This window comes from Manis javanica, chromosome 2 (genome assembly GCF_040802235.1).
Source record: "Manis javanica isolate MJ-LG chromosome 2, MJ_LKY, whole genome shotgun sequence".
In the NCBI taxonomy this organism is placed as follows: domain Eukaryota; kingdom Metazoa; phylum Chordata; class Mammalia; order Pholidota; family Manidae; genus Manis; species Manis javanica.
The window spans coordinates 133,750,652-133,777,895 of record NC_133157.1 but is presented as its reverse complement, the minus strand read 5'-3'; the positions used below and the strand labels follow the sequence as shown (position 1 = coordinate 133,777,895).

At 41.8% G+C, this 27,244-nt stretch overlaps 1 protein-coding gene across 2 annotated transcripts in view; it reads left to right on the top strand.

Annotated features, from left to right (window-relative positions):
• Positions 1-27,244, top strand: part of GTPBP4 (GTP binding protein 4) — a 32,752-nt gene that overhangs the window by 4,829 nt on the left and 679 nt on the right. The window contains exons 5-17 of one of the 2 annotated variants that reach the window (XM_036993701.2): positions 216-316; positions 697-789; positions 1,288-1,353; positions 1,439-1,630; positions 1,709-1,774; positions 3,596-3,685; positions 4,304-4,414; positions 21,831-21,908; positions 22,119-22,170; positions 22,662-22,762; positions 23,151-23,348; positions 24,373-24,438; positions 26,321-26,464. In XM_036993701.2, the coding sequence (XP_036849596.2) occupies positions 216-316; positions 697-789; positions 1,288-1,353; positions 1,439-1,630; positions 1,709-1,774; positions 3,596-3,685; positions 4,304-4,414; positions 21,831-21,908; positions 22,119-22,170; positions 22,662-22,762; positions 23,151-23,348; positions 24,373-24,438; positions 26,321-26,464 (1,358 nt within the window). The remainder of the gene's footprint in view (positions 1-215; positions 317-696; positions 790-1,287; positions 1,354-1,438; positions 1,631-1,708; positions 1,775-3,595; positions 3,686-4,303; positions 4,415-21,830; positions 21,909-22,118; positions 22,171-22,661; positions 22,763-23,150; positions 23,349-24,372; positions 24,439-26,320; positions 26,465-27,244) is intronic. The other variant, XM_036993702.2, reaches the window with a different exon arrangement.

Sequence of the window (27,244 nt, the reverse complement as noted above, 5' to 3'; positions counted from 1 at the left end):
CACTCTTGGGAGGCACTTTTCTGTATGTTGTGGTGCCTCTGCAGCAAACCCTTCTTTTGTTCATTCTCCGTCATTTTGTTTTCTCTCTCGCCTGTTATAAATACTGGAATGAGGTTGATGGAACCAGGGCCTGGGTTTAACTAAATCAAGCAGATCTTATACTTTGAGTTTCTTAATTTTTCTTACAAAAGTAAGCATGTCTAAACGTTTTGCAGTGCGTCAGCATTTGTCCCGTCTGCCAACCATTGATCCAAACACGAGGACCCTGCTGTTGTGTGGGTACCCAAATGTTGGCAAGTCCAGCTTCATCAATAAGGTCAGTCTGTCTCTGAGGTGGAAGTGCTGCCCTTGGGCTGCTGCTCTTGACTTGGAACACTGGTTCAAAGGAGGATGGACTGTCAGAGCCTGCGCTTTTGCTACAGGAGCCAGTTTGGTGTATTCTTGTGTGTGTCCCCCAGTTTCTGAGCAATCTGAGATGTTTAAGTGCATTATAGGAAACACTGGGTACCTGATGAGGCTATGGGGCTGGGGTGTGAGGAGATGGAGCTGCCGTTCTTGCTGGCCCTCTGTGTGAGGTCTTCTCTTTTGTTGTCCTACCAAAGCAGTTGGGTTCTGTCCACATGGTGCTGCATGGAAGTTGTCTGAGAGGGGTGGGGCATAGAGCTCATGTGACTAGATGTTGTGCTGCTGTTTCAGGTGACAAGGGCAGATGTGGATGTGCAGCCCTACGCGTTCACCACCAAGTCTCTGTTCGTGGGGCACATGGATTACAAGTATCTGCGTTGGCAGGTGAGTGCTCTGCTTGTGAAACTGCAGGTGTCTGGCAGCTTACCTAGGGGAGTTTGATTTGGAGGGGCTCTGAAGAACAAGAGTGTCCCTGTGCGGGGGTGCTGAGATCATAAGGAAGACTGAGCAGGTGGGAAAAGGCTCTGTGGGGTCCCGGAAGCATCCCCACAAGAAATCTCTGAGCTTTGGGGCTGCCTGAGGCAGTTCTTGTCTCTCTGATAGAGGTCAGGGAAAGCAGCTACCTCCAGTATGGATTTCTACATTGTGTGACCGGGATGCCAGTGGTGACGTGAGGGTCTCCGTGTCACCCTTCTGGAACCTGTTGGTAGAAATGGCATTTGCTATTGAAAAGCATGAGGCAATGTTTGACAGTTAGATTTGACTTTATAAATGATGACGTGATTCCTAATGCATGGGTGTTTACTGATCTTGGCGTGGGCTGGCCCTCTGATGAGCTCACAGGGCCCCTTCACACACACCTCCTTTTTCCTTAATATCTAGGAATTGTACACTTCCCCCAGTGCCTTGCTGGTTTTGTCGATCATGTGGGAGACCAGTATTTCATTGGTTAGTCCTGTCAGGTGGGTTTCTGTGTATGCGTGACTTCTGGGGTGTGCTGGGTGCAAAGCTGGGGAATGTGTGTGATTTGTAGGTCGTAGACACTCCAGGGATTTTGGACCATCCTCTGGAGGATCGGAACACCATCGAAATGCAGGCCATCACGGCCCTGGCCCACCTGCGTGCTGCGGTCCTCTACGTGATGGACGTGTCTGAGCAGTGCGGGCATGGCTTGAGGGAGCAGCTGGAGCTCTTTCAGAACATCCAACCCCTCTTCATCAACAAGGTAAGTGCTGACTACACTCTAGGCCCTCACCTGCAGTGCAAAGGTAGTAAATTCCATTATTTTTCTTCCTTGCTCCAGCCTCTTATAGTCGTAGCAAACAAATGTGACGTGAGGAGAATAGCTGAGCTTTCTGAAGATGACCAGGTAAGTCCCTTAATGTTCTGAGTATTCTTACTGATCTTGGATATCCTCTCAGACAACCAAAGCTGGGCAGGTATCTTAGCAATGTAAGTCCAGTGTCTTATTTTACAGTTGAGATAATAGTGTCAGTGGTTCAGCCACATGACATTATAAAGATCTATTAGTGACAAACTCAACTTGGAATTTCCTGATTCCTACTTTTATAGCTCTGGAAACATCCATGGGTTTGCCAGGTGGTCCATTTCACCTGTGGAAGGCATGTTACTTGGAAAGGGACTGTTCTCTCATTGGTGCCTTAAAGGGGGCAGAGTGCTGTAAGATGGGCTTAGCCTCTGCAGGAAGGACTGCAGGGAGTTTGTGGGTAGGAAGGCTGCCTGGCTACCTGGGTGTCCTGGACCTGCTGCATGGACTCTATGGGAATGTAGGTTTGGGAACTGACTGAGTGAGGAGGGAAGGAGCAGCACCAGGCTCTGCAGAGTTGTATGCAGCCTCTGCTGAGTTTACAGGGGCAGTCAGCATTGTCAGCCCTTTTCCAAACTGATCTCTAGACTCATTCAAGTCCACAGCTCTCTTTACTGAGCGTCTTGCAGGATAAATGCTTTGAGAAGCTTTGCACTAGTATGCTCGTTCTCAGATTCTCGGGCACACCCCTGGCTATGTGATCAAAAATTCTGGGAGGTGCCCACAGCCTTTTCCCAGCATCCATCTTGTGCTATTTGGATGTTTAAAACTTGGTAGAAATTAGGTTTTTTAAGCAGCCAACCTGGTTTCCTTAGGGCATTACACTGTATTCTTTAAATTACAAATTAGATGAACAGTTACTTCAGACAGTTTACTTGTGTTTGAAAGGCCCAAATAACTGTCGAGTCATCTGTTTTTCATGCTGGAAGGCATTGGAAGGCAGAGGCGAGGGAAAGTCTAGAACAGGCAGGGAAGGGGGAAGCTGAGCTCAGGTCCCAGCCTGCCTTTCCACTGCTTCCCTTAGAATCAGTGGTGGTAGCAGCTGTATCATGGGGTTGTTTACCAGTGACATTGGCGGGAAAGGGGGGTAAAGTCGGACAGTGAGACTATAGTGGCTGCTATTGGATTACTATAGGCTAGCACAACTGGTCTCCTGCCCTGTTCATTGGTGATTCTGACCTCAGAGCACAATTGCTGAACGCTGCGTCACAAGCTTGGGTAGACACGGTGTCTTGGGACACATGCTAGTTTTGGTGGGCTTGGCTTTCAGACCTGGTGTTCCCCAAGACCACTGCTCCTTCCGGGGTGGGGTTTGATGGGTAAGTCAGACCTGTCTGTCGTAAGGCAAGTCGGTCATGTTCCTGAGAAGCTTACCCCTCATGGGCTTGTTTACCTGCGTGGGTGGTGAGGCACTAGCATGGCCTTAGGGGAGGGTAAGCAGATGGATATCCTTGCCTGGAAGGTCTTAGTGATTGACATGCAGCTTGAGTCCTAAACATTTTTGTGTTGTTTTCTAAGTAAGTCTCTTAGGCTGCAGAGGCCAAATATTTTATAAAAATGGAATTGTAGACATTCTTTAAAAAGTCCCTGCCTTGATCCTGACAAATTTCTTTTTGAAGGGTGTGGTCTCACAGTATTTCCAAGAGCCTCTGGTTTGATCCTCTCAATAATCTGTATTTTCATAATCATAGAAGAATATAAGGAGAATGAATAACTTGTTGGGAGCCATCCTTCAAAGAGTTAAAAAACCACAGAGGTGCTAATTACAATTACATTACTATCACCCATTTGCAGAACAGCAAGATTTGTTCATGGGGAGCTAAAAATAAATAATGCACCTTTACTTCTCTTTTGTATTGCCAGAAAATATTTGCAAATTTGCAGGCAGAAGGATTTCCTGTGGTGGAGACCAGCACCCTGACGGAAGAGGGAGTCACCCAAGTGAAAACAGAGGTGGGCACCTCTGGGCAGGTAGCGGTGGCCATGTGACCAGCTCTCTGGTTTAGGAAGAGTCAGTTGTGGGAACTCTCCTCTAGTGTTTCCAGCACTGAGCACTGAGAGGTGGGCGGTGAGCCTGGGATTTGAGGGGGTGCCCCACCTCAGTGGTGACGTTCTCCAGGCCTGCTGTGCCCTCCCTGCCACCAACTCCAGGGGCTGTGGGAAGTCCCCCTTAGAGTGTGTTCAGAAGCACATGGAAAAGTGTGGCAGAACTATGACAAGCTGGGGCAGTGTAATGAATGATTACTCTGTTGCTTTTTTTTTTTAAGCTACAAACAAAGGGCAGCTCTCCTTTTAGAGCCCTCAGTTGGGAGCAGGGTGCGAGGTGCCTTCTGGGAGCCAGGCCTGGGGGCACTTCTTGGGGTCCTGCCTCAGTTTGGGCTGGGCCTGGCCTGGAGAGGGGGTGTGTGGCCCATCCACCATTGTGGGGCGCAGTGGGACTTGCCACAGGAGTTGCTCCGGAGGGGAGTGTGGAGCAGGTGTGGGCCTCTGGACTGCCGGTGGGGTACGCAGGGTCGGGTCCTTCCTGACAGGAGTGCCTTGTGAGTGGTGTCTGTTTCCTCTCCTTCCTAGGCCTGTGACAGGCTTTTGGCTCATCGGGTTGAAACCAAAATGAAAGGAAACAAAGTGAATGAGGTGCTGAACAGGTTGCACTTAGCTGTCCCAAACAAGAGGGATGACAAGGTAAGGGCCTCCATGATCAGCCCAGCTCCCCACACGCTCATTAGGGGCACAGACCCAACCTCGTGTGCACCAGAGAGCCCTGGGGTTTCTTACATAGAGTGAAAATTGTGCCCTGTGTATCAGAAGGAATGGAAAGGTAAAAGATATTAAGCTGCTAGGGTACAGCCTGTGCCTCCACCAGAGGCCGTTACTGGGAACTATCTTAACTTCCCAGAAATACTTTTGGCATGTAAGCATATTTTTAAAACAATTTTAAACACAGACATGTAAACGTATAAACACAGATGTGTTTTAAAAATTTTTTCATTTTGTTGCCATTATAAACATGTCCAGTGCACTTCTGTATACACAGGTCTTTGATTTTAATTGCAAATGTATTCGTAGAGTGACTTAGGGTGTAACATGGGATCATGTCATTGCCTTCCAAGGGGGCCTTACTCGTCTATAGAGTACAGACCATTCGGGAATGCTTGTTTCCCTGTGATGCTGAGGATGGGGTTAGCATCTGTCTCAGGTGAGGACGGTTCCGTTGTGGTACATTTCTTTAATGGTTAGTGTGGGCAAGCATTTTCATTGTGTTTGTTGACTTTTTTAGTTCTTTAAGTAAGCCATTTTTAAAAAATTGAAGTATCATTGATACACAATCGTTATCTTGATTTCAAATATACAACACAGTGGTTCAGAGTTACCCATAGTATTTAATCCTCACCCCGTCTTATGTGGTTACTATCTGTCAACATAGAAAGATGTTACAGAATCATTGACTACATTCTCTATGCTTTACTACCATCTCCAAGATGAATTTTTTTTTTTTGAGAGGGCATCTCTCATATTTATTGATCAAATGGTTCTTAACAACAATAAAATTCTGTATAGGGGACTCAATGCACAATCATTAATCAACCCCAAGCCTAATTCTCAACAGTCTCCAATCTTCTGAAGCATAACAAACAAGTTCTTACATGGTGAACAAATTCTTACATAGTGAATAAGTTCTTACATGGTGAACAGTGCAAGGGCAGTCATCACAGAAACTTTCGGTTTTGATCACGCATCATGAACTATAAACAATCAGGTCAATTATGATTCATTTGATTTTTATACTTGATTTATATGTGAATCCCACATTTCTCCCTTATTATTATTATTATTATAATTATTATTTTTAAATAAAATGCTGAAGTGGTAGGTAGATGCAAGGTAAAGGTAGAAAACATAGTTTAGTGCTGTAAGAGGGCAAATGTAGATGATCAGGTGTGTGCCTATAGACTAAATATTAATCCAAGCTAGACACGGGCAATAAAACATCCACGGATGCAGAAGATTTCTCAAAGCAGGGAGGGTGAGGTTCTAAGCCTCACCTCTGTTGATCCCCATTTTCCAAGATGAATTTATATAGTTATTGCAGGTTATTGTACATTTTTACTGGTTTCCTCACCCACCCACCTCAACCTTTCCTTTTATTTTTGGTAACCACTAGTTGCTTGTCTATGAGTCTACTGCTATTTTGTTTATTCTGTTTGCTTTGTTTTTATATTCCAAAAATAAGTGAAATCATATGGTATTTGTCTTTCTCCTCTTGGCTTATTTCACTTAACATAATACCCTCTAGATCATACATGTTGTTGCAAATGGCAGGATTTCTTTTTTTTTTTTAATGGATGAATAATACTCCATTGTGTATATATACCACATATTTTTTATCCATTCATCTATTGATGGACATTTAGCTTGCTTCCATATTTTGGCTATGGTAAATAGTGTGGCGATGAACATAGGGGCACATATATCTTTTTGAATCAGGGATTGTTTTCTTTGGATAAATTCCTAGAAGTGGAATTACTGGGTCAAATGGTATTTGTATTTTTAGTTTTTTGAAGAACCTTTATACTCCACATTTCCATGGTGGCTGCAGCAATTTATATTCCCACCAACAGTGTAGGACAGTTCTGTTTCTCCACATCCTCGTCAACACTTGTTGTTTCTTGTCTTTTGGATAGTGGCCATTCTAACTGGTGTGATATGATACCTCATTGTCATTTTGATTTGCCTTTCCTTGAAGATTAGTCATGTGGAGCATCTTTTCATGTGCCTATTGGCCATCTGTGTTTCTTCTTTAGATGTCTGTTAAGGTACTCTGCCCTTTTTTTAATTAAGGTATTACTGATATACACTCTTTATGAAGGTTTCACATGAAAAACAATGTGGTTACTACATTAACCCATGTTATTGTGTCCCCACTATACCCCATTGCAGTTGTGGCCCTTCAGTGTAGTGACTCATATATACCACAGAGTCACTATTTGCCTTCTCTGTGCTACAGTGTCTTCCCCATGATCCCCCCCAACACACCATGTGTGCCAATCATAATAGACCATAATCCCCTTCTCCCACCCTCCCCCACCGGCCTTCCCTCACCCCTCCCCTTGGGTAACCATTAGTCCCCTCTTGGAGTCTGTGAGTCTGTTGCTGTTTTGTTCCTTCAGTTTTGCTCCGTTGTTATACTCCACAAATGAGGGAAATCATTTGGTACTTGTCTTTCTCCACCTGGCTTATTTCACTGAGCATAATCTCCTCCAGCTCCATCCATGTTGTTGCAAATGATAGGATTTGTTTCTTCCTTTTTGTTTTTCACCTTAAAATATAATTGACTTTTAAAAATGAAAGTCTCTTTATTTATTTATTTCTGGTATCATTAATATACACTTACATGAACAACATTGTGGTTACTAGATTCCCCCCATTATCAAGTCCCCACCACATAACCCATTACAGTCATTGTCCATCAGCGTAGTAAGATGCTATAGAATCACTACTTGTCTTCTCTGTGCTATAGAGCCTTCCCCTTGCCCCACCCCTTACATTGTGTGTACTAATCATAATGCCCCTTTTTCCCCTTATCCCTTCCTTCCCACCCAGCCTCCCCAGTCCCTTTCCTTTTGGTAACTGTTAGTTCATTCTTGGGTTCTGTGAGCCTGCTGCTGTTGTGTCCCTTCAGTTTTTTCTTTGTTCTTATACTCCACAGATGAGTGAAATCATTTCCATTTCTTGGCTAATGTAAATAGTCCTACGATAAACATAGGGGTGCATATGTCTTTTTCAAACTGGGCTCCTGCATTCTTAGGGTGAATTCCTAGGAGGGAATCCCTGAGTCAAATGGTATTTCTATTTTGAGTTTTTTGAGGAACCTCCATACTGCTTTCCACAATGGTTGAACTAATTTACATTCTCACCAGCAGTGTAGGAGGGTTCCCCTTTCTCCACATCCTCCCCAATATTTGTTGTTGTTTGTCCTTTGACTGGTGGCCATCCTAACTGGTGTGAGGTGATATCTCATTGTGGTTTTAATTTGCATTTCTCTGATGATTAGCGATATGGAGCATCTTTTCATGTGCCTGTTGGCCATCTGAATTTCTTCTTTGGAGAAGTGTCTGTTCAGCTCCTCTGCCCATTTTTTAATTGGATTATTTGCTTTTTGTTTGTTGAGGTGTGTGAGCTTTTTGTATATTTTGGATGTCAACCCCTTATCGGAAATGTCATTTATGAATATATTCTCCCATACTGTAGGATGCCTTTTTGTTCTATTGTTTGTGTCCTTTGTTGTACAGAAGCTTTTTAGTTTGTTATAGTTCCACATGTTCATTTTTGCTTTTGTTTCCCTTGACCGTGGAGATAACGTTCATGAAGAAGTTGCTCATGTTTATGTTCAAGAGAGTTTTGCCTATATTTTCTTCTTTGAGTTTTATGGTTTCATGACTTACATTCAGATCTTTGATCCATTTTGAGTTTACTTTTGTGTATGGGGTTAGACAGTAATCAATTTCATTCTCTTACATGTAGTGTCCAGTTTTGCCAACACCAGGTGTGGAAGAGGCTGTCATTTCACCATTGTATATCCATGACTCCTTTATCGTACTTTAATTGACCATATATGCTTGGGTTAATATCTGGACTCTCTATTCTGTTCCACTGGTGTGTGGGTCTGTTCTTGTGCCAGTACCAAATTGTCTGTGGCTTTGTAGTAGAGCTTAAAGTTGGGATGTGACATCCCCCCTGCTTTCTTCTTCCTTCTCAAGATTGCTTTGGCTATTCGGGGTCTTTTGTGGTTCTATATGAATTTTAGAACTATTTGTTCCAGTTCGTTGAAGAATGCTTTCGGTATTTTGATAGGGATTGCATTGAATCTGTAGATTGCTTTAGGCAGGATGTCCATTTTAACAATATTAATTCTTGCTACTCAAAAGCATGGGATGAGTTTCCATTTATTAGTATCCTCTTTAATTTCTCTCAAGAGTGTCTTGTAGTTTTCAGGATATAGGTTTTCATTTCCTTGGTTAGGTTTATTCCTAGGTATTTTAATTTTTTATGCAATTGTGAATATAATTGTTTTCCTGATTTTTCTTTCTGCTAGTTCATTGTTAGTGTATAGGAATGCAACAGATTTCTGTGTATTAATTTTGTATCCTGCAACTTTACTGAGTTCAGATATTAGATCTAGTAGTTTTGGAGTGGAGTCTTTAGGGTTTTTTATGTACAATATCATGTCATCTGCAAACAGTGACGGTTTTAACTTCTTTACCAATCTGGATGCCTTTTATTTCTTTGTGTTGTCTGATGGCCGTGGTGAGGACCTCCAGAACTATGTTGAATAAAAGTGGAGAAAGTACGGATCCTTGTCTTGTTCCTGATCTTAGGGAAAAGCTTTCAGCTTCTCGCTGTTAAGTATGATGTTGGCTGTGGGTTTCTCATATATGGCCTTTATTATGTTGAGGTACTTGCTCTCTGTACCCATTTTGTTGATACTTTTTATCATGAATGGATGTTGAATTTTGTCAAATGATTTTTCAGCATGTATGGAGATGATCATGTGGTTTTTGTCCTTTTTGTTGATGTGGTAGATGATGTTGATGGATTTTCTAATACTGTACCATCGTTGCATCCCTGGAATAAATCCTACTTGATTATGATGGATTATCTTTTTGATGTATTTTTCAATTGTTTGCTAACATTTTGTTGAATTTTATGTTCATCAGGGATATTTTCTTTTTTCATGGGGTCTTTGCCTGGTTTTGGTATTAGGGTGATGCCGGCCTCATAGAATGAGTAGAAGTATTCCCTCCTCTTCTGCTTTTTGGAAAACTTTAAGAGGATGGGTATTCTCTCTTTTTTATGTTCTAATTTTGGGTTTCATTTGTTCTTTTTCTAGTTTCTTTAGTTGTGAGTTTAGACTCTTTATTTGGTATTGTTCTTGTTTTTTGAGGTAAGCCTGTATTGCTAGAACAGTCTTTGCAGTATTCCACATATACTGGACTGCTGAATTTTTGTTTTCGTTTGTCTGCATGTTTTGTTCGATTCTGTTTTAGTCTGTTCATTGATCCATTGATCATTTAGAAGCATGTTGTTTAGCCTCCATGTGTTTGTAGGCTTCTTGTTTTCCTTGTGTAATTTATTTCTGGTTTCATACCTTTGTGGTCTGAAAAACTGCTTGATACAATTTCAATCTTTATGAATTCATTGAGGCTCTTTTTTGGCCTAGTGTGTGATCTGTTCTGGAGAACATTCTATGTACACTTGAGGAAACTGTGTATCCTGCCTGCTTTTGGGTGGAATGTTCTGTAGATCTCTGTTACATCCATCTGATCTAATGTATTGTTCCATTCCTCTGTTTATTTATTTATATTCTGTCTGGTTGATCTGTCTATTGATGTGAGTGGTTAATTAATATCTCCTAAAATGAATGTGTTGCAATCTATTCCCCACTTTAATTCTTTTAGTATTTGTTTGCTGTATTTAGGTGCTCCTGTGTTGGGTACATAGATATTTATAATGGTTACATTCTCTTGTTGCACTGATCCCTGTACCATTATGTAACGTTCTTCTTTGTCTCTTGTTAGTGTCTTTGTTTTGAAATCTATTTTATCTGATACAAGTACTGCTACTCCTGCTTTTTTCTCCCTTTTGTTCCCTTTTGTTTACATGAAATATCTTTTTCCATCCCTTCACTTCTAGTCTGTGTATGCCTTTGGGTCTGAAATGAGTCTCCCGTAGCAGTATATGGATGGTCCATGTTTCTTTATCCATTCTGTCACCCTAAGTCCTGTGATTGGTGCACTGGGTCCATTTACAGTTAAGGTAATCATTGATAGGTATGTACTTATTACCATTTTATTAATTTTTTTGTGGTTGTTATTATAGCTCCTCTCTGTTCCTTTGTTCCTCTCTCATACTCTTGTTATTTGATGGTTTTTCTTGTTGTGATTGGACTTCTCTATTTTAGTTTTTTCGTGTTACCTATTACAGGCTTTAGTTTTGTGGTTACCAAAGGTTCAAGGATAGCTTCCTGACTATACAATAGTCTATATTAAGTTGCTGATTGTTCTATTTCAAACACAATGTAAAAGTACTTTTTTCTTCTTCTTCGTCCTCCATGCTTTATTTGTTAGATGGCATAATCTGCACTTTTTGTGTATTCTTGGATTGATTTTGTGTATAGTTGGTTTTGCTACTTTTGTTTTAATTTTGTACTTGCTAGGTAATTAATTGGCCTACTACCATTATTGTGGGTTTATTTTCACTGGTGAAAGTTATTTAGCTTTAGGAATATTTCCATGTACAACAGTCTCCTTAACATATTATGTAATGCTGGTTTAGTGGTTAAATATTCCTTGAGCCTTCATTTATCTGGGAACTGTTTAATCTCTGCTTCAGATTTGAATGATAATCTTGCTGGGTAGAGGATTATTGGTTGAAAGTCCTTTTGTTTTAATACATTAAATATGTCATGCCACTCCCTTTTGACCTGTAAAGTTTGTGCTGAGAAGTCAGTGCTGATAGCCTGATTGGGTTTCCCTTATAAGTAATCTTTTTTCTCTCTCTGGCTGCTTTCAGTACTATCTCCTTATTCCTAATCTTTGTCATTTTAATTATTACATGTTTTGGTGGTGTCCCCTGGAGTTTCTTTTGTTATGGGCTCTCTGTGCTTCCATGCAGGACCTGAGTATCTATTTCCTTTCACACATTGGGGAAGTTTTCAACAGTTATTTCCACAGAGACTTTCTATCCTTTTGTCTCTCTTCTCCTTTTTGTACTCTTACTATGTGAATATTGTTTTGTTTGGATTGGTCTCACAGCTCTTATTATTCTTTCATTCCTAGAGATCGTTTTTTCTCTCCATTCCTCATCTTTATTGTGTTTCTGTTCTCTGATTTCCATCTCATTGATTGTCCCGTGCACTTGCAGCAGTCTATTATTTATTCCCTCCATTGTATGTTTCATTTCAGTTACTGTAGTCTTCAGCTCTTGCATCTCTTTGTTGAAGTCTTCCCTGAGATTTTTAATTTATTTCTTCAGACAATGAGCATTTTTATGACTTTGAAATCTTTATCAAGAAAGTTGGTGATCTCTGTTTCATTTAGTCCTCCTTTTGGTGTCTTATCCTGTAGTTTTGTTTGGAACATATTCCTATGCCTCATTTTTTCTGTGTTTCTGTGTTTCTTCCTTGTATCTGTATGCTTCCAGGTCTAGAGAGTAATGTTTTTTTTGAAGAAGGTGTCCTTTGGTGTCCAGAGGTCAAGACTCTTTCCTTTCCATGCCTGGTTCTCCTTTGCTGTGGAGTCCCAATTGCTATTGGTGGGTAGTGGGCGGGGCAGCCTTTCTGTCTGTCTGCTACCAGTGGTTTTCTCAGTCTGCTGCTGTGGGCGGTGTGCCTCAGCCAGACCTCTGTAATCAGAGCAGTGGCTTCTGCTGGGATTGTTGTCGGGGGGCCACCCTCTGCCTATCCTGCAGCAGTGGCAAGACTGTAGGATTAATGGGGTGTGCAGGGTGTAGGAGTGTGTGGGGTGGTTGGGTGTGGTGTGGTGGCAGGCTGTGCTGTGGTAGTGAGTTGTTCAGGTGCCCTCTGGGAGTGGTGAGGCATGCAGCACCAGGCTTGGCCATCCATGGGGAGGAAGGAGTGCTTGGAACAGGGCTGAGAAAGCTGGGAGAGCCTCCCTCCGTGTGCCAGGTGACAAGGTCTGATGTTGCCAGGCTAAGTGGGCTGGCATGCTGGAGGTGCACAGGGAATTGCCTTGGTACAGAGCTGCCATTGAGGGGAATGGAGTGTCTGGAGCTCCTGAGAGTGCCGGACCTGTTGGTCCAAGGGAGGACTAGGAAGGTATTGTCCACTGCCCTTTGTCCTGACGAGAGAGCTCTGTCCAATCCTTGACCCTCTGGCATCCCTCCTGTTGCTGACAAATCTTTCAGATGGCCTCCTCTGCTTTGGGTCTTGGTGGGACTGGCAGAGCATGCCTGTCCTCCACAAGTGGCTAGTCCCAGCTCCCCGAAGTGCAACTGTCTCTGGTGTCCAGCCCCACCAGCCACCAGAACCCAATGCATTGTGGACCCGTGTTCTCAGAGCAGATCTCCGTGTCCAGGTGTGTTCTGAGCACCTATCCTTCCCCGCTCTGTTCGTCTTCCACTCCCTGTGGGTTGGATTGGGGGAAGGGCTGGAGTCCTTCTTGATCATGGCTCTGCCATTTTATCCTTCTTTGTGGGCATTTCTTCCCCAGGTGCAGGTGGTCTGTTCTGCAGTCTTCAGGTCATTTTCATGGTTAGCTGTATTTGCTGCAGTTGCTTCCTTGGTGTGTATGTGGGAGGAGGTCTTCTCTTTGCTTTCCTACTCTGCCATCTTTTTTCCTATGCTGTTTGTCTTTTACTTATTGATCTGTAACTTGTATGTTAAAGTTGAACTCTTGTATGTTCTGTAAATATATTTTTCTTTTTGTTATTTGCTTTTTGTTTTTATTAACATCAAAAAAATTACACATTTTTGGGAGCCAGGGTGGTGGCGTGAGTAGAACAGCACAAATCTCCTCCCAAAACCACATTTATCTATGAAAATATAACAAAGACAACTCTTCCTAAAATAAAGACCAGAGGACACAGGACAACATCCAGACCACATCCACACCTGTGAGAACCCAGCGCCTTGTGAAGGGGGTAAGATACAAGCCCCGGCCCGGCGGGACCCGAGTGCCCCTCCCTGCAGCTCCCAGTGGGAGGAGAGGAGTCAGCAGGGAGGGAGAGAGAGCCCAGGACTGCTGAACACCCAGCCCCAGGATTCTGGACCAGAGCACAGACACAGTGCATGCGTGGGGTGCTGGATACTAGGGAAACAGGGCGGCAGGACCGGTGAGCAGGTGCCTGAGGCTGACGCCAGAGAACAAAGAAACGGAGCGGCTTTTTATTTATTTATTTATTTTTTTTTTTGCCAACTGCTTTTTGGAAGCCTTAAAGGGACAGGGAACCCAATATTAGGGAAACAGGACAGCAAGACCGGTGAGCGGGTGCCTGAGACTGGTGCCTGAGGACAAAGAAAATTGCGTGTTTTTCCTTTTTTTTTTTTTCCTATTGTTGTTGCTGTTGTTGTTCTGGTTTGGAGAGTGCTTTTTAGAAGTCTTAAAGAGGCAGGACAGGACACTTAGCCCAGAGGCAGGGAATCTGGGGATCTCTGGGCACTCTAACTCCCTGGGCAGCAGGGAGCACAGAGGCCCCTTACGGAGATAAATAGCCTCCCGGCCGCTCCCCCTCCAACAGGACTCCACCATTTTGGAGGAGCAGCCCGAGCCAGTCCACACCCACAGCAACAGCAGAGATAAACTCCACAGCAACCAGGCAGGTAGCAGAAGCCCTGTCTGTGCACAGCTGCCAAGCACAAGCCACTAGAGGTCGCTATTCTCCCATAAGAGGAAGGCCACAAACCAACAAGAAGGAAAGCTCTTCCAGCTGTCACTCATACCAGCTCTGCAAACTATCTCTATCACCATGAAAAGGCAAAACTACAGGCAGACAAAGATCACAGAGACAACATCTGAGAAGGAGACAGATCTAACCAGTCCTTCTGAAAAAGAATTCAAAATAAAAATCATGAACATGCTGACGGAGATGCAGAGAAAAATGCAAGAGCAATGGGATGAGATGCAGAGAAAAATGCAAGAGCAATGGGAGGAAGTCCAGAGGGAGATCACAGATGTCAGGAAGGAGATCACAGAAGTGAAACAATCCCTGGAAGGATTTATAAGCAGAATGGATAAGATGCAAGAGGCCATTGAAGGAATAGAAACCAGAGAACAGGAACGTATAGAAGCTGACATAGAGAGAGATAAAAGGATCTCCAGGAATGAAACAATACTAAGAGAACTATGTGACCAATCCAAAAGGAATAATATTCGTATTATAGGGATACCAGAAGAAGAAGAGGAAAAGGGATAGAAAGTCTCTTTGAAGAAATAATTGCTGAAAACTTCCCCAAACTGGTGGAGGAAATAATCGAACAGACCACGGAAATACACAGAGCCCCCAACAGAAAGGATCCAAGGAGGACACCACCAAGACACATAATAATTAAAATGGCAAGGATCAAGGACAAGGAAAGAGTTTTAAAGGCAGCTAGAGAGAAAAAGGTTACCTATAAAGGAAAACCCATCAGGCTAACATCAGACTTCTCGACAGAAACCCTACAGGCCAGAAGAGAATGGCATGATATATTTAATGCAATGAAACAGAAGGGCCTTGAACCAAGGATACTGTATCCAGCACGACTATCATTTAAATGTGCTGGCAGGATTAAACAATTCCCAGACAAGCAAAAGCTGAGAGAATTTGCTTCCCACAAACCATCTCTACAGGGCATCTTACAGGGACTGCTCTAGATGGGAGCACTCCTAAAAAGAGCACAGAACAAAACACACAACATATGAAGAATGGAGGAGGAGGAATAAGAAGGGAGAGAAGAAAAGAATCTCCAGACTGTGTATATAACAGCTCAATAAGCGAGCTAAGTTAGACAGTAAGATACTAAAGAGGCTAACCTTGAACCTTTGGTAACCACGAATCTAAAGCCTTCAATGGTAGTAAGTACATATCTCTCAATAGTCACCCGAAATGTAAATGGACTTAATGCACCGATCAAAAGACAGAGAGTAATAGAATGGATAAAAAAGCAAGACCCATTATATGCTGCTTACAAGAAACTCACCTCAAACCCAAAGACATGCACAGACTAAAAGTCAAGGGATGGAAAAAACATATTTCAGGCAAACAACAGTGAGAAGAAAGCAGGGGTTGCAGTACTACTATCAGACAAAATAGACTTCCAAACAAAGAAAGTAACAAGAGATAAAGAAGGACACTACATAATGATAAAGGGCTCAGTCCAACAAGACGATATAACCATTCTAAATATATATGCACCCAACACAGGAGCACCAGCATATGTGAAACAAATACAGAACTAAAGAGGGAAATAGACTGCAATGCATTCATTTTAGAAGACTTCAACACACCACTCACCCCAAAGGATAGATCCACCGGGCAGAAAATAAGTAACGACACACAGGCACTGAAGAACACACTAGAACAGATGGACCTAATAGACTTCTATAGAACTCTACATCCAAAAGCAACAGGATATACATTCTTCTCAAGTGCACATGGAACATTCTCCAGAATAGACCACATACTAGCTCACAAAAAGAGCCTCAGTGAATTCCAATATATTGAAATTCTACCAACCAACTTTTCAGAACACAAAGGTATAAAACTAGAAATAAATTCTACAAAGAAAACAAAAAGGCTCACAAACACATGGAGACTTAACAACATGCTCCTAAATAATCAATGGATCAACAAACAAATTAAAATAGAGATCAAGCAATATATGGAAACAAATGGCAACAACAACACCAAGCCCCAACTTCTGTGGGATGCAGTGAAAGAAGTCTTAAGAAGAAAGTATACAGCGATCCAGGCACACTTGAAGAAGGAAGAACAATCCCAAATGAATAGTCTAACATCACAATTATCAAAAGTGGAAAAAGAAGAACAAATGAGGCCTAAAGTCAGCAGAAGGAGGGACATAATAAAGATCAGAGAAGAAATAAACAAAATTGAGAAGAATAAAACAATAGCAAAAATCAATGAAGCCAAGAGCTGGTTCTCTGAGAAAATAAACAAAATAGATAAGCCTCTAGCCACACTTATTAAGAGAAAAAGAGAATCAACACAAATCAACAGAATCAGAAATGAGAACGGAATAATCACGACAGACTCCACAGAAATACAAAGAATTATTAAAGACTACTATGAAAACCTATATGCCAACAAGCTGGAAAACCTAGAAGAAATGGACAACTTCCTAGAAAAATACAACCTCCCAAGACTGACCATGGAAGAAACACAAAAGTTAAATAAACCAATTACAAGCAAAGAAATTGAAACAGTAATCAAAAAACTTCCGAACAACAAAACCCTGGGGCCGATGGATTTCCCTCGGAATTTTATCAGATACACAGAGAAGACATGATACCCATTCTCCTTAAAGTGTTCCAAAAAATAGAAGAGGAGGGAATACTCCCAAACTCATTCTATGAAGCCAACATCACCCTAATATCAAAACCAGGCAAAGACCCCACCAAAAAAGAAAATTACAGACCAATATCCCTGATGAATGTAGATGCAAAAATACTCAATAAAATATTAGCAAACAGAATTCAACAGTATATCAAAAGAATCATACACCATGACCAAGTGGGATTCATCTCAGGGATGCAAGGATGGTACAACATTCGAAAATCCATCAACATCATCCACCACATCAACGAAAAGAAAGACAAAAACCACACGATCATCTCCATAGATGCTGAAAAAGCATTTGACAAAATTCAGCATCCATTCATGATAAAAACTCTCAGCAAAATGGGAATAGAGGGCACATTCCTCAACATAATAAAGGCCATATATGATAAACCCATAGCCAACATTATACTGAACAGCGAGAAGATGAAAGCATTTTCTCTAAGATCAGGAACTAGACAGGGATGCCCACTCTCCCCACTGTTATTCAACATAGTACTGGAGGTCCTAGCCACGGCAATCAGACAAAACAAAGAAATACAAGGAATCCAGATTGGTAAAGAAGAAGTTAAACTGTCACTATTTGCAGATGATATGATATTGTACATAAAAAACCCTAAAGACTCCACTCCAAAACTACTAGAAATAACATCGGGAATTCAGGAAAGTTGCAGGATACAAAATTAACACACAGAAATCTGTGGCTTTCCTATACACTAACAATGAACCAATAGAAAGAGAAATCAGGAAAACAATTCCATTCACAATTGCATCAAAAAGAATAAAATACCTAGGAATAAACCTAACCAAAGAAGTGAAGGACCTATACCCTGAAAACTACAAGTCACTCTTAATAGAAATTAAAGGGGACACTAACAAATGGAAACTCATCCCATGCTCATGGCTAGGAAGTATTAATATCGTCAAAATGGCCATCCTGCCAAAAGCAATATACAGATTTGATGCAATCCCTTTCAAATTACCAGCAACATTCTTCAATGAACTGGAGCAAATAATTCAAAAATTCATATGGAAACACCAAAGACCCCGAATAGCCAAAGCAATCCTGAAAAAGAAGAATAAAGTAGGGGGGATCTCACTCCTCAACTTCAAGCTCTACTACAAAGCCATAGTAATCAAGACAATTTGGTACTGGCACAAGAACAGAGCCACAGACCAGTGGAACAGATTAGAGACTCCAGAAATTAACCCAAACATATATGGTCAATTAATATTTGATAAAGAAGCCATGGACATACAATGGCAAAATGACAGTCTCTTCAACAGATGGTGCTGGCAAAACTGGACAGCTACATGTAGGAGAATGAAACTCGACCATTGTCTAACCCCATATACAAAGGTAAACTCAAAATGGATCAAAGACCTAAATGTAAGTCATGAAACCATTAAACTCTTGGAAAAAAACATAGGCAAAAACCTCTTAGACATAAACATGAGTGACCTCTTCTTGAACATATCTCCCCGGGCGAGGAAAACAACAGCAAAAACGAACAAATGGGACTATATTAAGCTGATAAGCTTCCGTACACTAAAAGACCATCAATAGAACAAAAAGGAACCCTACAGTATGGGAGAATATATTTGAAAATGACACATCCGATAAAGGCTTGACGTCCAGAATATATAAAGAGCTCACACACCTCAACAAACAAAAAACAAATAACGCAATTAAAAAATGGGCAGAGGAACTGAACAGACAGTTCTCTAAAAAAGAAATACAGATGGCCAACAGACACATGAAAAGATGCTCCACATTGCTAATTATCAGAGAAATGCAAATTAAAACTACAATGAGGTATCACCTCACACCAGTAAGGGTGGCTGCCATCCAAAAGACAAACAACAGCAAATGTTGGCGAGGCTGTGGAGAAACGGGAACCCTCCTACACTGCTGGTGGAAATGTAAATTAGTTCAACCATTGTGGAAAGCAGTATGGAGGTTCATCAAAATGCTCAAAACAGACCTACTATTTGACCCAGTAATTCCACTCCTAGAAATTTACCGTAAGAACACAGCAATCAAGTTTGAGAAAGACAGATGCACCCCTATGTTTATTGCAGCACTATTTACAATAGCAAGAATTGTAAGCAACCTAAATGTCCATCAGTAGATGAATGGATAAAGAAGATGTGGTACATATACACAATGGAATACCATAAGAAGAGGGAAAATCCTACCATTTGCAGCAACATGGATGGAGCTGGAGGGTATTATGCTCAGTGAAATAAGCCAAGCGGAGGAAGAGAAATACCAAATGATTTCACTCATCTGAGGAGTATAAGAACAGGTAAAACTGAAGGAACAAAACAGCAGTGGAATTACAGAACCCAAAAATGGACTAACAGGTACCAAAGGGAAAGGGACTGGGGAGGATGGGTGGGCACGGAGGGTTAAGTGGGGGGAGATGAAACGGGGTATTAAGATTAGCATGCATATGGGGGAGGGAGAAAGGGGGGGCTGTACAACACAGAGAGGACAAGTAGTGATTCTACAACATTTTGCTATCTGATGGACAGCGACTGTAATGTGATTTATAGGGGGGACCTGGTATAGGGGAGAGCCTAGTAAACATAGTATTCTTCATGTAAGTGTAGATTAAAGATTAAAAAAAAAAGAAAGAAAAAGAAAAGGGGGATTACTCCTTGATAGGATAAAACTAATGGTAAATCAAAGATTAACGCATGCTTTAAATATCCGTAATTTTGATCACTTAAAGGGTGTCAGATGATCGGCTATGGAGGTACACTTTTCTGATAATATTCCTTTCTCTTAATAAAAAAAAAAAAGCAGTTCCTGTGTGGTGACCTCCAATGAGTTCTACACAGTGGTATAAAGGGCATATCAAAGTGTATAAAAACTTTGTTTTTATACAGAAGATCAAAGCCTAATTTGGCTACCCAGAAAATGAACTAAGATACGATATGAAGAACTTCCAACATCAGCACTCTCTAGAAGACTCATACCAGAAGATGATCATCAAAAAACCCCCACAAAGATCCAGGCGATGCTGCAGTTGTAGCTGCATCCATCCCACCGTTTCCTGGACTTGCCATTGGAATGAAGAAGGAGATATCTAAGCTGGCCTGTGCATACAGTAAAACAACAAATTTGACTGGATCTGTACTGTTGCAACTCAACCAAGAATTAGGAGAAGTGCAAGTTGTAGTGCTCCAAAATCTTACGACTACAGACTATCTATTGTTAAAAGAACGTATGGGATGTGAACAGTTCCCAGAAATGGGGTGCTTTAATTTGTCTGATTTCTCTCAGACTGTTCAAGTACAGTTGGACAATATCCATCATATCATAGACAAATTTTCACAAATGCCTAGGGTGCCTAAATGGTTTTCTTGGCTTCACTGGAGTTGGCTGGTAATTTTAGATCTGCTTTGTTTATGTAACTGTATTCCTATTATGTTAATATGTGTGTGCAATTTAGTTAGTAGTTTAAAACCTATACAGGCTTAAGTTACTCCACAAGAAGGTATGTCAAAGAAATAATCAATCCTCCCATGTTTTCTTCCATCTGCTACTTCTATAGCTTTTCTTCTTCCTCCTAATTACAACCCTTAAATAGAATTCGTGCCTCATAACGAATTTACCAAGTATCATTATTCCTCCAAGTGGTAAAGATACCTCAAGACAAATGCTGGACATAGAAGCCACAGGGCATAAATCTGGAAAGTAGTAAAAAGCTAACCTTTTCAAACAATATGGCTTCAGTCTCACTTACCAACTTTACATCTCCCTGTATGGCCCCAGAAGATGACTGGTTAGCCAGAGACGGGTAAGATTCCTCAAGGGAGGAACAACCTAAGACAGGCAGAGTTGCAGGGGGGCCATCAGGTGATAAATTGGGAATCAACAGTGGTGAAGCTTAGAACCTCACACCCCCTGTTTTGAGAGAAATCTGCATCCGTGGATGTTTTATTGCCCTTGTGTAGCTCGGATTAACACATAGTCTACAGACACACACCTGATCATCTACAATTGCTCTTTTACAACACTAAACTATGTTTTCTACCTTTATCTTGCATCTACCTACCACTTCAGCATTTTATTAAATATAAAAATAATAATAATAAAGGGAGAAATGTGGGATCCACATATAAATCAAGTATAAAAATCAAACGAATATTCATATTTGTCCTGATTGTTTATAGTTCATAATGCGTGATCAAAACTGAAAGTTTCTGTGATGACTACCCTTGTACTGTTCACCATGTAAGAACTTATTCACTGTGTAAGAATTCGTTCACCATATAAGAACTTGTTTGTTATGCTTCAGAAGATTGGAGACTGACGAGAATTAGGCTTGAGATGGATTAATGATTGTGCATTGAGCATTGACTCCCCTATACAGAATTTTATTGTTAACAACCAATTTATCAATAAATATGAGAGATGCCCTCTCAAAAAAAAAATTACACATTTTTAAGCTACTAGTGTATATTAATATTCCTTTTACAGCTGCTGGGTTTTGTGTCATGCATAAGAGAGCCAAAAACATTCTTTAAGATGTACCTTTTCTTCTGTAGGGTGGTTAATATTTTACCTGTTTTGAATGGAATGCCTCATTTAGTGTTGGATTTGTTTTGTTTTTAGGAATCAGATGGAGTCAGTTGCCATCTATGTTTTCAACTGGCTATCATCTCAGAACTGGTCATTGAATAGTTTGTCTTTCTATTGAATTCTCATACATTCTTGAGTGAATTTGTAAATTCACTCATTCATCAGTCTTTATTTCTCCTGTATTGCTTTCTTTGTCCATAATTTTTCTTGATGATCTTAATGTTTATTTTTTCTAAATAAGTTTTGGATCAGCTTATTGGGTCTTCCCGGCTTCCCTGCACCTCCCCTCTTCCGCCAAGTCACCTGTGGCTTGATTGATCTGGGTAGTGCTTTGTGTTTCCTTTGCAGATGGAGAACTTGTCTCCAGTTTTCATGTTTGTTTCACGTTCAGCAAAGTGTTTCCCCTAAATATTTCCAACATTGTCTTCTCAGGAGAGGCCCCCTTTCATCCCAGAAGGAGTTGTGGCACGCAGGAAGAGAATGGAAACTGGGGAGCATGAGAGGAAGAGGGTAGGTTACTGTCACTCGCCCTGGTAGGTGGGGTTTGGCAGGGAGTACTGTTCAGATGTGAGATGTCCAACAGATGCTGTGCTAGCTTCCCTGCCAGAAGTAAGAGCTGAAATTCATGCCTCTGCATAGGGAGAGGAGCATTTCTGGGACCTCAACACTTGTGGAGTGAAGGTCAAGCAGCTGATTAACAGTTCTGCTTTGCTGTTGCAGGAACGAGACCTTGAACTGGAGCTGGGAGATGACTACATTTTGGATCTTCAGAGTAAGGGCTGTAGTGTCCTGGGGGTTCCAGGATGCCCACATGTGTACAAGGGCTTTAGAGCCATGCTGAAGGCCTTCAGTGAGGTCGTCAGTTTAATTTTAAATACGTAAGGTTGCATGCTAATGGGCTCTGCAAGTTCTTCCTTCAGTGGTGTTTTCTATGACTTTAGGTCATGGGACTACCCTTGTAGTTTCCGTAGCATATAAATGCTAAACTGTGTTGATAGTGTTAACAACCGCCTGTCTGTGCCTTTGCGTTCCACCTTAGGTTTGCTTTCCTTCTCTAGTCACTTAGTCTCAAGACACTGGAAGACCTGGCAAGGGTTTGGAGTGATTCTCGCATAAGCATCTTTGTCAGTTTATGTTGTGTGGAACACAAATGCTCTGTAATCTTTTCAGACTGACATGCCTAAATTATATAACTCATTGTGGGGACATGGTATTTGGACACAGTACAAAGTATTTATGAATGTAATTTTTTTTTAACTTTAGAATACTGGGATATAATGAATTCATCTGAAAAATGTGATAAGATACCTGAGATCTGGCAGGGCCATAATATAGCTGATTACATTGATCCTGACATCATGCAGGTTTGTTTCGTATGTTAAATGATTTTTACCGTTCTTTGTGTGGCTACCAGCTGCGAGCACAGCTTTTGGCTCATTTGTACCGGTTGCCCTCATCCTTCTCCCTGATCACGCATAGCCTGCTCCTGCTGAGGGCCTGTGAGATCCCAGGGGAGGTGATGTCTGCACATCCTTAACCCTGGTATTTGGAGTAGTTGCTTTTAAAGATGAAAAAAATGGCACAGAACTGTGAAGAGGTGTTGTCAGCTCAGTGCTCATGCAGAGCAGGTCCCTGTGTGGAGACCCTCCATTCAGTGCATCTCCAAAGGCTAGGGGATACGTAGTTCCCATGTAAGTGTTGCTACACTTATTTTTGAGTTTTCACTATGGTTCAATTTATGACTTTTTGAAGAAACTAGAAGAGTTAGAAAAAGAAGAGGAGCTAAGAACAGCTGCTGGGGAGTATGACAGTGAGTCTGAAAGTGAGGATGAAGAAATGGTGGAAATCCGACAGCTGGCAAAACAAATTAGAGAAAAGAAGAAGCTGAAGATTCTGCAATCCAAAGAGAAGAATACACAGGGACCCAGAATGCCTCGGACGGCTAAGAAGGCAAGTTGCTCTTTGTGTGTTGGGTTCCTATAAAGCCATTGCTCAATACAGCATTTCAACTCCAATGTGGCTGTGAGTTTGCACATACTTGGTTTTGTTGGTGATATATGACTCTGAGTCTCTTGTTTACATTCTGATGGTTGTGGCCTTTTTTGAAAGGTGACTTTCAGCTTGAGCATTTGCATTTGTACACATAGGGTCATAATTTGACTGTAGAGAGTACAGCCATCAGTCAGTGTGTTCTTCAGTTTCTCGTCAGGCAGAACTCATCTATTGCAGGTTACAGACACAGCACGACCTAACCTAGCTCCAGAGGTGGCATACTGGCTCCTGGGACTCGTGGTGGTGTTAGGCACAGATGAGTCACATGGTGTTGTGATTCCTTGCAGCCCTCAGCTCTATCATTGTGAATGTCCTTCTCTCCGGCTCCATGTTCCTGTGAGGGTGACAGTGAGGCTGTGGTTGTCTCCAAATCATGGCAGAGGATGGGGCAGGTCAGCTCTCCAAGGAGAGGCAATGTGCAGAGCAGCTATGGTGTAATGGGAGAGAAGGGCAATAATGAGATTCCAGACGCCTCTGTCTGTGTGAATTGTTCCCATGTGATGTGGGCATCTGTCTGTGTGAATAATTTCCATATGATGGCGAAGCACTGGCTTCTGACAGGCATACATGTCATGGCACCCCAGGTGCTTAGTGACTTTGGGAGGAGAGGTTGGCCTCTGGAGTCTGTATCTTGGGCTCACCTCTGACCTCAGCCTTCGTGACCTATGTACATGGAGCAGTCCCTGCAGAGTTGTGCAGAATTGAGAACATAAAGTCACACATCTTAAACATGGCAATTGCCAAGGAAATGTTCATTTTCATGGGATTTAATGAAACATGAACATGAACCCAAGGAAAACGTGTTATTTCTAAGGGAAGTGTATCATAGATCACTGTGAAAGGAACATTTTTCCCTTGAATTTTTAACATTTCATCAAGCTAGTTTTGCTTAAAACAAACACTGTTTTCTCCTCCTTTTCAGGTTCAGCGGAAAGTGTTGGAGAATGAGATGCGCACTCTTGGAGTTGACATGGATGATAAGGACAGTGTGAGTGTATAGGGCTCTCAGAGCTTATGGAGCTGGGCACAGCATTGTCTTAGAAAACCAGGGCCTCAAGAAGCTATAGGATAGTAGTCGATTAAAAAGGAAACAAGAACTTGCTGTATTTCTGGTGAGGAGCTTCATTGGCACAAGGTCTTTAGGGAAGTGGCTGGTCAAGCATTGAATGCATTGAGCACATGGTGTCCTTTTCCCTCTCAGGTGACTCTGGGCTTGTGGCTTACAGGACCATGTTGAGTGCAGCTCTTCTCCTGACTCGAGGAGAATTTGGGAAGACCTTGCTTACTCCATCATCCTCAAATACACCTCATTCCTGAGGGAGGGCGGGTTCCCTGGAATAGTCAGTTCTAGTTAATGGCAGTTATGTGAGGTGGCCTAGTGCATCTTCTTTGTTTTTTTTGCTTTTTGTCAGTGTATTATTATATGTGTATATACATTATCTTCCATTCCAGGTTAATGGAAAATTTGGAAAATACTCAAAACTGGAAAAAAGTCACTTGTGGTTCCAGTACACAAAACAGACTAGGTTTACATGTAGATGCCTCTTTATTCATTTCCTCACCAGAGGGCTTTCATCTTTATTTCCTTAACATATATTTGTAATCCCATTACACATGTCACATCTACTTTTCATTGTGACGTAAACATTTTTCATTTTAGGGTAATTTTCTCACATTTTTGATTGAGTAAAAAAATTTAGTTTGTTTATTTTAGGCTTTTTGGATTGCTTGCAATTTAAAAATTTGTTTGCTATCACCTCTAAGAATGTAAGGTGACATATAAGAAATTCATATAATAAAATAGAAGAATTTGTGTTAGGGAAAAATACAAATTGGAATGGAGTATTGAAGAACAAAGCAGATAAAGTTATGTCCTACATAATCTTTTTACTTGAACTCTGATTTTGGTGACAAGTGCTTTCTTATAGTGCTTTAAGTAACTTCAGTTGAGTTATCAGATAAATAGGAGGTTGTGTTCTCTCTCAATGTGAGAGGAATTTAGGCTTGGACTTAGAAGTTTTCCTGGGAGCCCAAAGATTAGAAGGCATTTCTTGTACCTGTTAGAATTACAACTCTTTCTGCTTGATGAGTTATGCTGGAGCACATAAATCTTTATATAAATAAAGAACTTTTCTATATTCTGGAATGATTTTTTTAAGACAATCCCAGAAGTGGAATATCCAAAATCAAAGACTAACATTGCATTAAAGTTCTTTTCCAAAAGGATTGGACTAATTTGATTTTAGTCAGCGATGTCTGAGAGTACTTCCTTACAGGGAGTATTATTTTAATGTACAGATACAGCTTGACTTCTGGTTGTTAAGTGCTGGGCTTACATCTGTGTGCTGTCTGAGGCAGTTGTTATCCTTGTGTCCAGGCTAGTGATGAGGGTGAGAGGTGCCCACCACTGTGAACAGAGCTAACGTGTCCCAGGGCAGACTGCAGCACTGTTCCAGACGTGACCCTGTGTCACTGCTTACTCTTGAGGGTGGCTTCCGATATTCCATCCTGTGTAGACAGATGCTCCGAGATGGAGGTGTGAAGGAGGGGCCGCTGCATCTGGAATGTAAGTTGTGAAGCTAGTCTAGTGATCTAGGGTGAGGGAAAACACTAGAATGGGAAGCTCTCAGTAGAGTGTTTTAAACGGAGTTAAAATCAGCTGTAACAAAAAGCAGCTGTTAACATGAGAAACACTATTTGACCAATAAGTTGAAATTAACTTTGTGACGTTTAAAGATCTCTAGCTCATTTGATGATGGTGCTAAAAGTCCCTAAGTGTCCTTTCCCCTTGCCATATAATTTCATGCTTGTTACCAGGCCTGGAAGCGAAGCCAGGATCCTGAAGAGACGGTTTGCTGTCTGTTTTTCAGGCGCATTATGCAGTCCAGGCCAGAAGGTCTCGGAGTGTGACCAGGAAAAGGAAGCGGCAAGACTCAGTCCCACCCAGTTCAGCAGCCCGGAGCCACAGCTGCTCTCGAGTGCCACGTGACATCTCAGGGCTCCGGGATGGCAAGGTAGGTCTCTATGATGTGTGGTTAAAGAAGCGTAGCCTCTGTGTTGGTTACACAAGGGGGGGCGAGGCCTGCAGGTGGGTTTGCTGTGCTGTACCCTGGGGGCTGCAGTTGGGTATCCCTGGACCTTGGCCCTAGGGCACCAATCCCTACTGGCATCCCTTCTGGGGGTGGACAGGAGCATGGTGTCCTGTGGCTGTTAAAGGTCATGCTCAGAACCTGGAAGCCTGGGCCCTCTCCAACAACAAACCCAGGCAGGGAACCAGCTCAGAGGGAGCTGTTTTGGTTAGTCTTTTGGGAAAGACTTTGGTGTACATAGTACTTTTTTGCTCAAACTTTTTATTAAGTAAACATGAAAATTGAGCATTTTGAAAAAGGAGAGTCTGTATATAAACTGGCAGGCAGTCCAGGTTATGCATGCCTGAGTTTTGCAGTGTACTATGCTGTCTCCATTTATAGATCTGGGTTTTAATGCTTCACTGCCACTTGTCATTCAGATGTGAGTAGTACAGTTTCACAAGCCACTGTTTCTTCGTTTGTCTAAGAGGGAGTTAGAACAGATGCACTCCAGTCCTCCAGGTCCAAACGAACCTTGTCCAGATGAATTTTCATCCTGGCATCTCAGATACTGGGTAGTCTGTCCAGATAACTGTGGTGGTCCAGGGAAGACTGCTGTGAATGAGACTTAATCTGGGTCTTTTTGTAGAACAGACCTGGCTTCCAAGATGGGTAAGGAAAATACACATGGAGATCGGGTTCTCATTAGCAGATGCATTGTTTCCT